Source organism: Geotrypetes seraphini, chromosome 3, assembly GCF_902459505.1.
Source record: "Geotrypetes seraphini chromosome 3, aGeoSer1.1, whole genome shotgun sequence".
NCBI classification, from domain to species: domain Eukaryota; kingdom Metazoa; phylum Chordata; class Amphibia; order Gymnophiona; family Dermophiidae; genus Geotrypetes; species Geotrypetes seraphini.
Window position 1 is genome coordinate 50,834,732 of NC_047086.1, and position 17,851 is coordinate 50,852,582.

The following is a 17,851-nucleotide window of genomic DNA, read 5'->3' on the forward strand; positions in this document are numbered from 1 at the left end:
GGCACTGGCTACACTTCTTGAAGCCCATGACTGGCCGGGACATAGGAGGGAAGATGTCAAAGTCAAAGCCCGCAGGCTGCGAGCGCACGACCCGTCCCGCCAGTCAGCCGATGAAAAAATAAAACTTTTTTTTTTAACAGAAAAGAAAGAAAGACACAGTGATTCGTAAATAACACAAACCGCGGTGAAGAGAAGGCACGAAGCAAACGAGGTTCAGCACAGAGCATCAAAGTGCAGACTTCTCAGCTCCGTGGAAAACTGAGAACTGAGGAGACTCGCCCTGTGCTGGGCAGGAAGGCACTCGCGCATGTGCGGTGCAGCAGACTCAAAACTTCTGAGTTCTACAAGCAAGTCTGCTTGCGAGACTGTCAGCATCCGGGCTCCGTGGATGACATCACCCATATGTGAGAATAAGCTGCCTGCTTGTCCTGGGATAATAGCATAAACCGAGACTTTGCTCATTACTCTGATATCATCATATTGGGTATCTGCCACATAATCCACCCTCCTCCAGCACTAGCTGTTGTCTTTGTTGTTTACAGACCTTGCATTTGCCAGTGCCATTTTGAGGTTTTTGGGTGTGGGTGAATGATGGGGCTAGGCTTAAGGTATTGGGGTCTGTGTGGTAAAGATTTCCTGTGGGGAAGGTGACAGAGGTCACCATATCTACCCTGGCCTGTGGTGACTGGGATGGAGGAATGCATGCTGGCAAGGAGTGTAATTGGCATAAAATAGGAGAACGCAGATTGTGGCATTGGTATTTTGAAGGTAGTGTAATTTTGAATAACTGTGGTGACTAGGTTAGGGTTACACAGCTTTGTAGGATTTGGTTGGGTAACAGGTGTTGGGGATGATTGGTGGATGAGTCTATATATGTGATATAAACCTAGGGGTGTGTGGGCCTAGGCTGGGTTCACAGTGTGGGTGTGAAGACACTTTCAAAAGGTTTCCTGGAGTTAGCATATGCTTTGTCAAGGGTGCAGTTTTATAGACGGAAAAGGTCCCTGTTAGAAGCAGAGTTCGGAGAGGTTTGTAGAGCAGCTTCCAGTATGAGCGCCAGAGAGATAGGTGGATTAAATAGAGCCTAAAGCAGTCTTTTTTAAGAAGAGGGGACAGACAGACAGACAGATAGCTATCATGGGGCCTGAAATATAGAGGATATGCAAGAGTTTGAAAGGAGATAAAAAGAATGTAATACTGAATTACAATGCACCTTTTTAAACAAAATTTACAACAGATTAAAACAATTCACTGAGAATTTTCAAACATACTTGGTTTGAAGCAAGAGTCAGGAGAAGTTTGTAGAGCAGCTTCCAGTCTGAGCTGCAGAGAGAAAAGTGGATTAAATGACTGCCTTTAGAGCCTAAAGCAATCTTTTTTAGGAAGAGGGGTCAGACAGACAGATATCCACCTTGGGGCTTGGTTAGAAGCAAAAGTCCCTGTAAGGAAAAGTTTGTAGAGCAGCTTCCAGTCAGAGTTTCAGAGAGACAGGTGGATTTAAAAAAAGTAAAAAGAAGTGTTAAACCAATTGCACTCCTTCATTGAAAACCAAGGAGCCCTATCTGTCTTCCAATCGGGATTCAGGAAATTCAACAGTACTGAAACCGTCCTTCTTGACATCATCGACGACTGCTGGAAACTCATGGATAAGATAATTTAGTCCTTCTGGTGCTGTTGGATCTCAGCATCATTTGACACTACTGATCATCCTCTCCTTGAACGGCTCTCTGAAATTGGAATCCGAGACACTATGCTATGATGGTTCGCCTCCTTCCTGAATAACAGATCCCAAAGTGCTCTGCTCAATGACACGCTATTAAAACTGATCAAATATTTCCTCAGGGAGCTCTACTATCTCCCCTATTATTCAATCTCTACGTTACAGCTGTCCTAGACATAACACGCAAATATAGATTCACTCCTTCACGGACGACATCCAACTACAGATCACAAAATTTCTAATCTGCCTCTCAGAAATCAAAAACTGGACGTCCGTCAACAAAATTACAACTAAACGCCTCCAAGACGGAACGCCTTTGGATCCACAAAGAATAGAGCAACCATGACATCCCTCGCTATGCTGGGACTCAACTACTATAACTCCAAGTACACAGCCTAGGAATACGCCTTGACTGCAACCAAAACTCTCAGGTGATATCTTCCTCATTTTGCTACCTGCGACAACTCCGAAAAATAAAGAACTACTTTACAGAGTCTGACTTCACCCATCTACTCTTACCTTAGTACTCTCCTGCATGGATTATGTGTTATTCAACAGTCTCATGACAAAGAACGTACGTAGTCTCCAGCGTGTTCAAAACGCAGAAACCAGGCTTCTTAAAAACCTCTATGTCCATGACCCTGTCTCCCAGGCTCTAGCATCAGCTCACTCGCTGTCCAAAGCCAAACATTGTATCGTCAAGTGCCTGATGTTAGCATTCAAATCCTTGCCCAACAAGGTGCCGGGCTAGGTGATGGCTAAGCTTCCTCCATATGTGCCGAACAGGTCCCTCCGCTCCCAAGATGAAATATGCCTCAAAAAGCCCCCTGGTTATGCTCTTCAACTGCAAGCTGCCTTACTCCCACTTCATACTGAGCCACTGGAATCAACTGTCCCAGCAGATCATATCCCTTGAAGGACTCCAACTTTAGGAAAGCAATAAAAACATACCTCTTCACCTAACTCCCCTGCTCTTGATTGACAGATTACTAAGAAATGCATATTGGTACCAGATCCCAGTATGCGTCACATTAGGAAAATCTTGTATTGAAAAATAATGGCAAATCCCCCTGAAAACTGTGTCAAGTTAGGATAAAACTTGTATTTGAAAACTTAGGCTGTAAGGATTAATTATGGCAAATTATAACCGGTAAACTGTATATTATGCATATTAGTATTAGACCCCTAGTATGTGTCAAGTTAGGATAAAAACTTGTATCGTAAACTTGTACTATAATTATGGCAAATCCAGTGCAAATCGTAACCTGTTAACTGTATATTATGTATGTTTAACCTGTTCTGAGCTCTTTGGGGAAAACAGGATAGAAAACAAATTAAATAAATAAATAAATAAAAGCAATTCCCACTTGCTTCTACCCATGTTCTCTCAGTGGTGAAAATGGCATGGAGAAAGTATGGGCAGGAGCAAGTGGAATTGCCTTTCAACGCAAGACATCTCCCCTGAGAATCCCGATATACCTGATCAATGACCAACCCCAGTCCCCGGTGCACTAAAATGGCAATCCCCCCTTCCTTTTATTATGCATGCCCTGATGTGTCCATACTTGATCATAAGCCGGATTGTGCAATAAAGCTGCATCCCTAGGCCTCAAATGAGTCTCTTGTAACAAAACAAATATCCCAACCCATTCTTTTTATTTCCCTGTGAACAATACTCCTCTTCCCCGGACTGTTCAACCCATTAACATTCCATGACCCGATCCTGAGTAAATCCCTCTCCTGTCCATGCCCCCTTATCCCCCCCTTAGTAATCAAAGATGTCCCAAACACCCCCCCCACCACACACACACACTTATACCGATCTAGCAGATTCCAGACCAGCCACTGAGAAAAGATGAAGTCTCCTCCAAAAGGCATCTGACTCTGTAACCTTCCCAACAAAACATAAGTCACAATAACAGAATTATAACTCCCAACCCCCTATATCCCATCAATATACTCACCACCCCCCAACAGCACTCATTCCACCCATTGTTACCCATGCAATCGCGTTATACATCCCAATGTCAACAACCCCACTCCCACGTAGCATTTCCCCAATACCATTCAAACCCTGTAATCTCAAGCATACAGCCCACCTACCTCCCCCCAAATACTACACACTTACCCCATTTCCCATGCATTCAAGTCCCCACTCATCAAATGCCCCATACAGCAAAGTCCAAAAGTCTTAATGGAAGCCTGAAGTATCTCAACCTGTCTTAAGGGGTTACACTCACAAGCCCCCAGCTGCTCCAACTGTCTCCATCAGTATTGCCTTTTTAGTGGCGCGGGTGACCGTGCGCCAGGTCTCTACTGATCTGCCACCTTTCATTGGAGTCCCCTTCGCCAGTGCCACTGGTATGTTATTACAGCCAAGGTCCTTCAAGGACAGCCATGCATCGCCCACTGTATCCACCATCCATGATTTGCCATTCACCGTCATCCAGTCACCAAATGGGAATAGCCATCTATATCGATGGCCCTCCGCCCACAGCACCTGAGTCACTTCACGGAAGGCCCGCCACTTTTGCAGAGTAGAAAGAGCCGGATCTTGGAAAACTCCAACCTCAATGCCATGCCACTGGAATTGTGGTTTTCTCCTGGCTGCTTACAGAAGTTTTTCTTTAAGCAAATATTCTCCGAAACAAGCAATGATATCTTTGGGTGCCCCCGATCGACCAGCTCCAAGTTCTCAATGTGCTCTTAAGAGAACTATAGAACCAGCATCAATCTGCTCTTCAGGCCCCAACAGATGGCTGCAAAACACTTGCCCCACCTGTTTACAGTCCTTATGCCACTCATCTTCTGGGATACCTTTAAAACGTAAATACTTCTTCGAGACCTGTTTTCCAGGTCTTCCAAATGAGCCTCCAGTTCAGCCAGTTCTTTTACATGCTGTTCCATCGCCGTCTTCGTTTCCCCCACCGCCCCCTTCAAACGGGAGACATGCTGTTGCTGAGGCTTCAACCCGTCCTCCTAAGTCTCCCACCTCAGCCCGGAGTTCCGCCATTGCAGTTTTAACATCTTCCCAAACCCCCTGCATTTCGGCTTTGAGATCACGGAACCAAGACTCCAGCTGCCGTTGTAATGCCGACGTGCTATCAGCGGGCTGGGACGAGGCTGGAGACTGCCAGGTCAAACTCGGGGACTGCGCCATCTTTGTTTTCCCATCTGGCGATGCTGGCACTTTCACCACCCATTTGCCACTTGCAGACTCGCTGAATCTAAACTTCTCCAGCTGCCTGCGATTCGCCATACATTCCCACTGCCAAATCACCATGTATTGGGAGTTAGAGCAATCTCGTGAAGTTATTTAATCCCTCATAAAAGCAAGCCCCTACGGTGCTCAAATTTTATCCTGCCATCAGGTAGTGACATCACTTTCTCCCTGGCAGCTAAAATTTAATGCAAAGTACAGAATGATGCACTTGGGGTGCTGAAATCCAATGGAAATGTACGAATACGAATAGGAAGCGAAATTGATGAGCACAGCTCAGAAGAGGGACCTTGGACAATGGTGTCTGAGGTTTTCAAGGTGACGAAACAATGCGACAAGGCTGCATAAGAACATAAGAATAGCCATACAGGGTCAAACCAAAGGTCCAGCTAGCCCAGTATCCTGTTTCCAACTGTGGCCAATCCAGGTCACATGTACCTGGCAGAAGTCCAAATAGTAGCAACATTCCATGTTACTGATTCCAGGGCATGTAATGGCTTCCTCCATGTCTGTACAAGTGAAAAAAAGGGAAGCATTGATGCCCCTCCACATGTTGTTGGTGAGGCCCCAATTGGAGTACTGTGTTAAGCTATGGAGGCCTATGTTGCTAAAGACATTAAAAAAAACTTGAAGAAGTTCAGGAAAAAGTGAAGAAAATGGTATAGGGTTTGCACCACAAAACATATGATGAGAGACTTGATGGCCTGAAGATGTACACCCTGGAGAAAAGGAGAAACAGGGTGATATTATACAGAGATTCAAATATTTAACACTAGTAGAACACACAAACTTAGTGGTACAAAAATGCTTTTTTACATTGTGGAAATTAAGACCCATAAAAAAATATTTTGATCCTTTATCGTTCAGACTATCGGTGCAGGCATTAGTTTTATCCATTTTAGACTATTGTAACATCATCTATTTAGGAGCATCCAAAAAAATTCTAAGGAAATTAAGGATAATTCAGAATACAGCTGTTCGATTGATTTTTGGTTTAAAAAAGAACGACCATATTAGTCCATATTATCATTTACTTCATTGGTTGCCTTTGGAGGAAAGAGTATTATTCAAATTTTTCTGCATCTGCTATAAGCTGATCTCGGGATTGTCTCCAGCTTACCTTTTTCCTCATTTTGTGTTGCATAGACCATCAAGAGAAACTAGAAACTTCTACTTATTTGCTTATCCAAAAATTAATGGATGTAGATATAAGACCTTCTTAGATAGGACCCTAGCATTTCAAACTGGTAGGCAACAATCTTGGTTAGGTAAATGTATTCAGCAAGCTATGCTATCCTATTGCAGTTTTTGGAAATTAATTAAGACCACTTTGTTCGATAAGTTTATTACTTAGTGAGTTTTATTATTGAAATTCAATTTTACAAATATTTGTATTTTTTTACTGTATTATTGTATTTCACTAATTGTCCAGCTCTTTTTAGTGTAAACCGCCTAGAACTTTTGGTTATGGCAGTATAAAAGAATAAAGTTATTATTATTATTATTAATATACAAACATGTTTTCCAGAGGAGCAAAAGTGGTAGAACTAGAAAAAAAAAAAAAAGAATTTAAATTCCAGGGAGAGGCAACTCAGGAATAAAGTCATATACTGTTTCAATGAGAGGGTGGTTAGATGCCTGGAATTCATCTCTACCACTTTCCACAGGATGCAAATGGTAACAGAATTAAAAAATGCATGAGATAAACAAAGGAATCCTGTATGGAAGGCTTTGAACCAAATGAGCTTAGTGGCGATTAGATGGCAACACTAGTAATTGGGCAGACTCTATAGTCTGTGCCCTGATCGTAGCTGAATGGATAGGCCGGTGCTGGGCAGACTTCTATACAGTCTGTGCCCTAAAAATGGCAAAGATAAATCAAGTATACCTACAGTCATGTGAAAAAATTAGGATACCCCATGAAATATTCAGTTGTTTTTTGTTTAAATTTATTTATTTATCAGTTTTCAAAATAATTTACAAGAATTAACTCTTGTGAAAGCAATACAGCTTGAATTGGATAAAGGAAAAAGAATCAGAAAAAGAATCAAAATACAATAAAGAAACAATCTATAGCTCCTTGGACCTCAAATTATAAGAGAGGAATTCCACTAAGTGAACAGAAACTTATTATACATATAATTAATCAACGTAATTAATCAATCAGGAAAGGCTTAACAGCATTTTTTAAGAATTCCTTTTTCAAACTGCTGTTCTCATTTCTAGCCTAAACATTCCCCGTGGCCAACTTCTTCAAATCCAAGAAAGCTCGAAGCTGTTCAGGAGAATAAAACACATATTTAATCTCTAAATATTTAACTAGGCATTTACAGGGGTAGGCCAGAAGAAATGTACCACCCAAAGAGACAATTTTAGATCTCATTACCAAAAATAATTTCCTACGGTCCTGTGTTTGTCTATCTACATCAAGGTATATGAAAACTTTTTTTCCATAGAACATCTGCGAAGAACGAAAATATAAACGAAAAATTGCATTAACATCTTGTTCAAAAACTAGTGAAACCAGTAAAGTCATTCTTTCAGATAATTCAGATACTGTTGATTCCAAGAGTTCAGATACATTCAGGATTCCTTCATTATTCAAATTAACTTGTTCAAGTTCTAAATCTCCCCCTTGTCGTTTTTCCCTCAAGGGCAGATAGTAAATCTTATTAACAGGTGGTATGCAATCAGGGGAAAACTTCAACTAGATACTCCAAGCGTCTTAGGAAAATTCAAAAGATGGATGTTCAATCGACGATTAAAGTTTTCTAGTTGTTCAATCTTACGATTCAATTGTATTTTGTTCTTTATTAAACCAGAAGACAAATCTTGATGTTTTTCAACTTTATCGTTAACTTGTTTTAATTCTTTAGTAAAGTCTTCTTTAGTCCCCTCTAGTTTAAGTCCCACAGAGTCAACAGTACTTACTAAAGCTGCTATTTTTAGGGAAGATTTGGCCACTGATACATTCAGGCTAGCGAGAGCATCCTAAATGCTCTCTAATGTAACCACCGGTGGCTTGATCAATTGAAAGCTGGATTTTCCTACAGCTCTCAGGTTCCCCTGCTCCTTCATTCCTCCCACGGCCTCTGTCTCTCGATCTGGGGTTCCCCCTGCAACGTCCATTCGGCAGGGCTCCTCAGTCAGTGCTGCGATTGGAGCAGGTCGCGGTGGAGGAACAGCTACTGGGGGAGATAAGGATGTTTCCAAAGCAAAGTCCACCACTTCTCCTCATGTGGAAGATAACGCCGCCAACACCCCAGGTAACTCCACGGGATTCTGCATGGTCACAAAGAAATATTCAGTTCTTTCTTAAAAAATGTTCACTTATTGATGTCAAATCTTTTTTTTATCTATCTATTTCTGGAAAAGAAAGTGATGTAATTGCAGGTAAGGAAAAATTAGGTTCTTACCTGCTAATTTTCTTTCTGATAGCATGTAGACCGGTATAGTTCCTTTACAGATGGGTAATATGCCTCACTGCTATCAGCAGGTGGAGACTGAGATCAAACTTGTATATCAGTATAGTATGCCCCTCTTGCTACTCCAGTTTGCCAAATAGCCAAGCAGAACTTAGGAAATTTCTTAACTGAAAAACAGTAAATGACACTCCAAACAGAAGTGTAAGAAAACAACAAACATCAACAACTATTGGAACATGTATAGAACTTGATCCTGGAAGTAAAACATCCCCACAGCTCACCAGCTAAGCTAGCTGAGCCATTGCCGCTTTTCTTAATTCTCCCCGGCCCTAGAAAAATTCTAGAACCCGCAGAAAAAAAATTCAAAATCTGCACGCGAGCAAAAACCTGCAAACACCGCTCAAAGACAGATAGGGTGGAGAACTATACCAGTCTACAAGCTAATAGAAAGAAAATTAGCAGGTAAGAACCTAGTTTCTCCTTCTGTATCGCTTGATAGACTGGTATAGTTCCTTTACGGATGGGACTTACCAAAGCAGAACCCATCAAGGGTGGGACTCCCGAAGGGCCGACACCAGAAAACGTTCACCGAATACCACGTCCCAATGCGCGTGAACATCCACATGGTAACTAAGGAATGCAGAGAAGACCAAACTGCTGCCTTGCAAATATCCACTGGAGGCACTAGAGAAGACTCAGTCCAAGAAGCTGCCTGACCCCTAGTGGAATAAACCTTGAGAAAGTCTGAAAAAGGCTTCTTCAGAAGAAGAAAAGCGGAAGCAATAGTCTCCTTGATCTAGCACACAATAGTAGCCTTAGAAGTGCCATCCCCCTTACGAGTACCCGCTAGAAGGACAAAGAGATGATCTGATTTCCTGATTTCCTGCACATAAGAGCGAAGGACCCAACTAACATCCAACTTGCGCAGCTGTCTCTGCTCAGAAGAGCCCTCCTGACAACCCAACACCGGGAGGACCACAGATTGACTGACATGAAAAGGAGAACTACTTTTGGCAGAAAGGAAGGAACAGGCCTCAAGACAACCTGCTCCCTAGAAAACTCCAAGAAGGGAGTCCTACAAGAGAAAGCCTGCAGCTCAGAAACACGTCTAGTTGAAGTAATGGCCACCAAGACGACTGCTTTAAGAGTAGGGTCCTTCAAAGAGCAGACGTCCAACAGTTCAAAAGGAGGGCGCACTAGAACTGACAGAACCAGATTCAGATCCCAAGATGGAACAGAGGGTTGTACGGGAGGCCTGAGCAAGAAGCAAATCACATCAGAAATGGCAGTCAAACGCTGACCTTTCAAGAACCCCCAAAAAGCTGACAAGGCCGCAAGCTGAACCCAGAGAGAAGACCAAACCAGTCCCCTATCCAGGCCATCCTGCAAGAACTCTAAGATGTTAGGCAGGGAAGTGCAAAAAGAGACCACACCATGCGCATCACACAACTTCTCAAATAGACGCCAAACCTTCACATAAGCCCGAGAGATGGAAAGCCAAGAGCGTTGAGATTTCTTTGTCTGAATAACCCTTCTTACCTAGACACCCCTTTCAAGAGCCAAGCCATAAGACAAAAAGGACCTGGATTGAACATTGGAATGGGACCCTGATTTAGAAGGTCGTCCAAGAGAGGCAAAGGAAGAGAATCTGCCACCAGATGCCTCACCAGATCCGTGTACCATGGTCGTCGAGGCCAATCTGGAGCCACCAGAACCACGAGGCTCGGATGGAGAATTATGCGGAGAAGAACTCTGCCCACTAATGGTCACAGAGGGAACACATACAACAGCCCCTCCGCTGGCCATGGTTGAACCAGAGCATCCAGGCCCTCAGCATGACCGTCTCTGCGACGACTGAAGAAGCGGGGCGTTTTGGCGTTGACACTTGGGGCCATCAGGTCCATGAGGGGCTGACCACAAGACTGCACTATCAACTGAAAGGCCACAGGGCTTAGACACCACTCTCCGGGATCTAGCATGTGATGATTCAGGAAGTCTGCCTGAACATTCTTCACTCCAGCTTTGTGGGATGCTGAGATCTCTTGAAGGTGCTACTCCGCCCAGACCATGAGCAGAGTTGCCTCCTGCGCCAAAGTGCTCCTGGTGCCCCCCCCCTGATGATTGACATAGGCCACCGCCGTGGCATTGTCTGACAGAACCCTGACTGACTTGCCCATCAGAAAGGATTGGAAGGCTAGCAACGCCAGATGGATGGATCTGGTCTCCAAAACACTGATCGACCAAGAAGCCTCCTCCATGGACCAAGTTCCCTGAACTGAGTGACCTAGACACTGAGCCCCCCAACCGAGAAGACTGGCATCCGTGAGCAGCACCATCCACTGCGGCTGATCCAGTCTTGCTCCTTGTACAAGATGGGGGGTCTGAAGCTACCAGCGAAGTGGAACAGGGTGATCCAGACTGTGCCTCTGAGGTGACCACCTCCGAAGAAGAGCATACTGAAGAGGACGCATGTGGACCTGCAACCACCTCACTACATCGAGGGAGGCAGCCATCAACCCCAAGACTTGGAGGAAATCCTGTGCTTGAGGACACTGGGACACCATAAGCATACAAATTTGAGATTGCAATTTGCTTACCCAGGCCTCCAGAAGGAAGACCTACCCCAAGGAGGTGTCGAACAGGACCCCAAGATATTCCAGGCATTGAGATGGAGACAACCGGCTCTTGGCAAGGTTGACTACCCATCCCAGCGACTGCAGAAACTCCACCACCTGAACCATGACCCAAGTGCTCTCCTGGAACGACTTGGCATCTAATCAACCAGTTGTCTAGATAAGGATGAACAAGAACGCCCTCTTTGTGGAACGCCGCCACAACAACCACCATCACCTTGGTGAACGTCCGCGGTGCCGTGGCCAGACCAAAGGGACGTGCACAGAACTGACAATGTCGCCCCAAGATCACAAAGCACAGGAAGTGATGATGGGAGGCCCGAATAGGAATATGTAAGTAGGCCTCGGTCAGAACTAGAGAGGTCAGAAACTCCCCTGGCTGAACCGCCAGAATCACAGACCGCAGAGTTTCCATGCGGAAGGAAGGCACGTGAAGAGCCCTGTTGACCTCTTTGAAATGTAGGATGGGTTGAAAGGTCCCTTCTTTCTTTGGCACCACAAAGTAAATAGAGTTTCAACCTGTGCCCCACTCCAGCAGGGGAACTTGAACCACCGCGTGAATATCCAACAATATTTGAAGGGTCTGGCAAAAGGCCTGCTGCTTCCATGCCACCTGCGAGGGAGAAGCGAGAAAATGGTCTGGCAAGGACTGAGCGCACTCCAGCCGTCCCAGATCACTTCCAGAACCCACTGATTGGATGTGATGTCTGCCCACTGTGGATAAAAGTCCCTCAACCGGGCACCCACCAGAACCAAGATGGGCACCAGCAAGGAATCATTGTGCAAGACGGGCGGCAGGGGACTCGGCGGGGGCGCTACCTGCACCCCAGCAGGCTCCACGAAAGGACTGCATGCACTGGAAGAACCTGCCTCTTGAGAGCCCAGGAGACTGAAAAGCAGCAGCCCCTTGACTGGAGCGGAAACCACACCCACGAGTAGCGTCGCCTCGAGCCAGCGGCCTAGGCCTATCCTCAGGCAAACAAGGCACTTTAGAATCAGTGAGAGTCTGAACCAACTTGTCCAGGACCTCACCAAACAAGAAAGATCCTTTAAAAGGAAACTTTGTCAACTTAGCTTTGGATGCCGAATCTGCCGACCAAGCACGAAGCCACAAGGTATGGTGTGCTGCCAACTCCTAAGGCCAGAGACTTGGCAGAAACTCGCAAGAGGTCCGAGAGATAAGAAGTACCCAATTCAATTTTGGCAACTTCTTGCCTTAGCAAGTCTCAATTCTCAGATTTATCATCAAGTACATGCTAGGTGCAGCGAAACACGCCCGAGCCACCAGCGCGCCACACATAGCTGCCTGGACCGACAGCTGTCACATCAAAACTGTTTAAGAAGGGACTCCAACTGACGCTCCTCCGGGTTCTTCAAGGCTGCACCGCCTTCAACAGGCACGGTATGCCGCTTAGAGATGGCTGAGACTACCGCATCCACTACAGGCGACTTCAGAGTATTCCTATCCCCTTCTGGAATAGGATACAGGCGGGCTATGGAGTGCGCAAAGCGAAAAGGGGCTTCCGGCATCTGGGTGCGAGCATGATGTCACAAATATCCTGATATAGCAAAAAAGAAAACCCTATAAGGTATATAGCCAATAAAAACTATTATCAAATTACTCCTAGAATTGGCTAAATCCCTTTGTGCCTGAGCCAGAAGTCTGTAACTGTACTAAATACAAGAACAGTAATGAAGTTAAGGTCAAAGATATCAGTATGAGCCCACCATGAATCATGGGAACCTTTTGGCTCAGGCTAAGTCTCACAGGTGACTAGCACCAGACGTACGTCTAAATGAGAATTGCCTCATACATCATCAAATCTGCGACCATCTTCTATAAACAAAATCATTCGTTTCAAGTGAAAAAATACAGGCTTATAGTTCAGGAACAAGGGGAATATAAAGACATAACAAACAAATACCCCATCACAGACTAAACCAACACAATAAATATGATAAGTTATGAAAACTAAGGAAAATATGTGAATGGTGGTTGAAGATTTACACATGCATAATTTTAGGCCTCAAATTTAATAAATACTAAAACATTTAAATTAATAAGTTAATGTATAACATCTAAAAGTTAATCTAAATAAATATGAGAATCCATTAAAAGAATTATAATGTGCAAATTGTGCTAAATGTGCAAATCTGCCCAGACCCTGAGAAACAAATAACTACAGTACGATAACAAATTGTATGCTCATGAAAAGTGCCAGTGCCAGCACCAATACAGGAATTTCTGTCTATAATAGCAACAAAATCTTTCTCCTTAAAATAAAGTGCAAAGACTCAAGTACCAATTGAATTTCAAACATTCAAATGCAAATATAAAAAATATGTGAATATCACTCATATAACCCAACTATAGTGGCTAATAAAGCATCAGTACTACAACAATTAACTATAACATATAACCAGGGGCTCAGACTATTACCAACCCCACACATATACACACACAATACCACTCAAACCAAGAACATATCGTCATTCATCGTCATTCATCACCACTCGACAGAGCTCCGTTTCGTGTCTTCATCAGGAGCAGGATGCCAAATAATATAATATAATGGCCCAGTGGAAAACACCGACAACCAAATTTCACAGTTAGTCGGTCCAGAGTTTCAAAACCAAAAATTAAGGAAAATACTCAGAGCTAGCGTGTACAAATCAAACAACGCTGCAATTGAAAAAACATGGCGTCTATGGGGTTTAAGAACGCCTCGGAGAGCCAGCCATGGACGCGCCCACAGACTGCGTGGTGACGCAAAAGAATGGCACCCGCAGAGGGACAAACATAATGAAGGCAAAATTATGTACCATAAGAAAAACGTATAAAAAGATAAATGTAAAAATTATTATATGAAAGAAAAAAAGGGGGGAAAAAAGGGGAAATCATATAATAAACTAATCCATGTAAAGAACTGACCAGACAGGTATAGAATTAACAAGTAAAACATTTGTCAACATTTTCTTTTAACCCTATGGGAAAATATGCTTGAAGACAAAATATCCAGAAATTTTCACGAGTCAGCAGGTAAGTATGTCTGTCCCCTTCAAATGCAGTGGAAATCTGTTCCAAAATACACCAACGTAATTGAGAAAAACTATGTTGATGGGACATATTGTGAGACACCATAGGGGCTGTAATTTTACCAGTTTTTAAACAACTCCGGTGTTCAATTAGGCGAGTGCGAATACTTTGGGTAGTGCAGCCCACATAAATGAGTCCACAAGGACAGGAAATCACATACACTACAAAATTTGAACCACAAGAAGTCCTAGATTTCAAATTGTATGCGCGTTTGGTAATGGGATGTACCCATTGATTGCCAGAGAGAGACGTATCACAAACAGAACACTTCCCACAGGGGGCATACTGTCCCATGCCCAATATAGGGCTGGATCTAGGTGGAAAAACAGAGGAAACTAAATATTCAGAAAGATTCCTTCCCCTGGTAAATGCAATGCAAGGGTTCTCCTGGAATACTGAGTGGAGTTGTAACACATGCCAATGCGTTCTAATACTGGCAGCCACTGCTGCCGACTGTGTGGAATGAGAAAGAACGCATATATGATTAGAGGATGTTTCTTTATTAGTACCTTGCAGCATAAGCTCCCTGTTTGCATGCTTGGCCCTGAGGTAAGCCTTCCAGATCACCCTTCTAGGGTAACCCCTGGCTAAAAATTTCTTCCAAAGGGCATCAGCTTCCATCTTAAATGCTTCTTCTGTAGTACAGATACGTCTCACTCGAAGGAACTGACCGATGGGAATTGCAGCTTTGAGACGTCTGGGGTGACAACTGGAAAATGCTAACAAATTATTCCTTTCTGTAATTTTATGATGGACTTTAGTTAAAATTTTGTTATTGTCAAGGATCACCGTGGTATCTAAAAATGTGATAGATTGTCTATGATAAGTCATAGTAAACTTCAAATGTTGAGTCAAAGAATTCAACCAATTCACAAAAGAATGAAGATGTACTTCTGAATGTGTCCATATGAAAAAAATATCGTCGATAAAACGTGTCCAACCTACTACATAAACAAACTGAGAGTCAGGATAGAGAAAATCTTCTTCGAACTGGCTGTGATGGGGTATTTAGTCTGTGATGGGGTATTTAGTCTGTGATGGGGTATTTGTTTGTTATGTCCTTATATTCCCCTTGTTCCTGAACTATAAGCCTGTATTTTTTCACTTGAAACGAATGATTTTGTTTATAGAAGATGGTCACAGATTTGATGTATGAGGCAATTCTCATTTAGACGTACGTCTGGTGCTAGTCACCTGTGAGACTTAGCCTGAGCCAAAAGGTTCCCATGATTCATGGTGGGCTCATACTGATATCTTTGACCTTAACTTCATTACTGTTCTTGTATTTAGTACAGTTACAGACTTCTGGCTCAGGCACAAAGGGATTTAGCCAATTCTAGGAGTAATTTGACAAATATCCTGAGGCATAGGAAAAGAGCAGGAAGCAGACTAAATCCCCTTAAGCAAGGGGTCCACCATACGCGGGGCCTCCGACACGAAGGATGAACTCATGGAGCTCTTCCCACTGAAAAATGCGCACCATAGACGCATCTTCACCGGCTGGGGGGTGCTCAAACCCCTCGCCAGCGGAATCCAGCCCCCCAAGAGGATCCTGTAATTCTCCCCAAGGGTCTAGTTCCTCAATCACCTCGTGCTCCTCTGGGAAAAAAATCCTCATCCCAAGAGACCCTCGAGCGTTTGGATGAGAGAGGAATAGAGGAGGGCAAAGCCGCCGCTGTGTGGGGCCACACCGGGGAAGACGTTGAGGGTAACCCCCCCTCCCCCCCCGGAGTGGATACAGAACCTCTGCCACCAACACATAAGCTTTACAAAGTGCTAACATAAATTCAGGGGGAAAGATACCCGGCGGTCCCAAGGGTCTCCCTGACATACCTTGCCCCTGTATTTCCAGAACAGGAGGAAGGTCACCTGAGGTAACTGAAATGAATGAGGAGGTTACTGCCAAAATTGGACTGGAAACCGCCAAAATCGAAGCTCCTGCAGCCTGTCGTGTCTGAAAAGCCTGGGACTTTCCTGACGCTGAGGCCAAGGAACCAACCGACGCAAAAATGGAATCCCCAGCCTGAACCGGTGGTAAGGGAATCCTTTTCTCCCTGACCGTCGGCGGCTGGGGAATACCCCCACGTGGGTGTCGGGGGAAGCCTGGGCTTTCCCACGATCCGAAGCTGAACTGCGATGCACATGTGGTGGGGTGCCCTGGCCGCCGGCATCCGCTGCCGACTAGGCTTCCCCACCGCTCCGGCCTGCACACGAGCTGGCCACGAGTACCTCGCGCTTGGAGCACAAGGAATACTTTTTCTTCTTAAAAGAGCTCATTGTGCTGAAAACCGATCTAACTGTAAAGAAAGTGCTGGTTAGTTGAGAAAAACACAGAAAAATGCAGTTTTAAAAGGAAATGAACCCTTTAGACTGGCATACCTCAGGATTTTTTTGTTATTTCTTTTTACTTAGTCAGAACAGATTCCATGGCTCTCAAAGCTGGAGGGCTGACCAACCAGGGGGCCAGGCCGCCTGCTGAGGCCCTCTACAAAAATATAGGGAGGTTGAGGAAGGTGGGGGGAGGGACCCAGCACGAGACCTGCTGGGTTTAACACCCCCAAGGTCGGATGGATCCCCAAACAGAACCCGCCCAAGCTCTATCCAGCACAAAAAGGGGAACCAGGAGTCAATAAAGTTCCAACAGTGCTAAGAGGGGAGCTGAAAACTTTACCATCTGCTACCAGAGACTGAGGAAAACTGGAGTAGCAAGAGGGGCATGCTATATTGATATACAAATTTGATCTGTCTCCACCTGCTGGTAGCAGTGAGGCATATTACCCATCAGTAAAGCAACTATACTGGTCTATCAAGCGATACAGAAAAAAACATTCTCCAAGATTTACTCATGAAACAACATATCCACAAAATTGTGTATTCTAACTGAGGAATAAATTAGGACCTCCCCACTTATCCTTCCACTCAAATCACACACAGGTGTATCACATCAGGTGCACATGATTAGAATATCCTTACTCAGCATTTTGAAGGAGGTTTGCTCTACTTAAACCTCAGACATTTAATTAGGTGTGCTCTTGACTGCTGTGGCGTGAGTGAACACCATGGCAAGATCAAAAGAGATGTCTTCAGGCCTTCAGAAAGAAGATTGTAGCATCTTACAAGTCTGGTAAGGGATTTAAAAAGATCTCGAAAGAATTTGACATTAGCCATTCCATAGTCCGGAAAATAGTATACAAATGGAGGACTTTTCCAAACAACTTCTAACATGCCCAGGTCTGGCTGACCAAGCAAGCTGACCCCCAGAGCAGACTGCAAGATGTTAAAAGTCTCCAAAAACCCTAAAATGTCATCATGGAACCTACAGCAGGCTCTTGCTACTGCTGATGTGAAAAGTGCATGCCTCCACAATCAGAAAAAGACTGCACAAATTTAACTTGCATGGGAGGTGTGTAAGGAGGAAACCATTACTCTCTAAGAGAAACATCAAGGCCAGACTGAAGTTTGCCAGAGAGAATGTAGACAAACACCAGGACTTCTGGAATAGTGTTCTATAGTCAGATGAATCCAAAACTGAATTATTTGGACACCAGAAAAGAGGACATGTTTGGCGTACACCAATACCGCATTCCAAGTAAAGAACTTCATACCAACTGTGAAGCAAGGAGGTGGAAGTGTCATGGTTTGGTGATGCTTTGCTGCAGCAGGATCTGGCCAGCTCACCATCATAGAACCTACCATTAAGCTGAAGCTGAACTGGACCCTGCAACCCAACAAAGACCCAAAACTTAACAGTAAATC

The 17,851-nt window shown here is 44.2% G+C and overlaps 1 protein-coding gene across 4 annotated transcripts in view; it reads right to left on the bottom strand.

Moving 5' to 3' along the window:
- The window catches only part of DDX43 (DEAD-box helicase 43), a 267,260-nt gene that overhangs the window by 63,021 nt on the left and 186,388 nt on the right, over positions 1 to 17,851 (bottom strand). Inside the window, exon 13 of one of the 4 annotated variants that reach the window (XM_033935445.1) lies at positions 7,252 to 8,222. The exons of the other annotated variants lie outside the window; for them this stretch is intronic. Within the exon in view, the coding sequence (XP_033791336.1) occupies positions 8,126 to 8,222 (97 nt within the window). The 3' untranslated portion in view covers positions 7,252 to 8,125. Of the gene's footprint in view, positions 1 to 7,251; positions 8,223 to 17,851 lie in introns of those variants that run through there. 4 annotated transcript variants of the gene reach the window in all.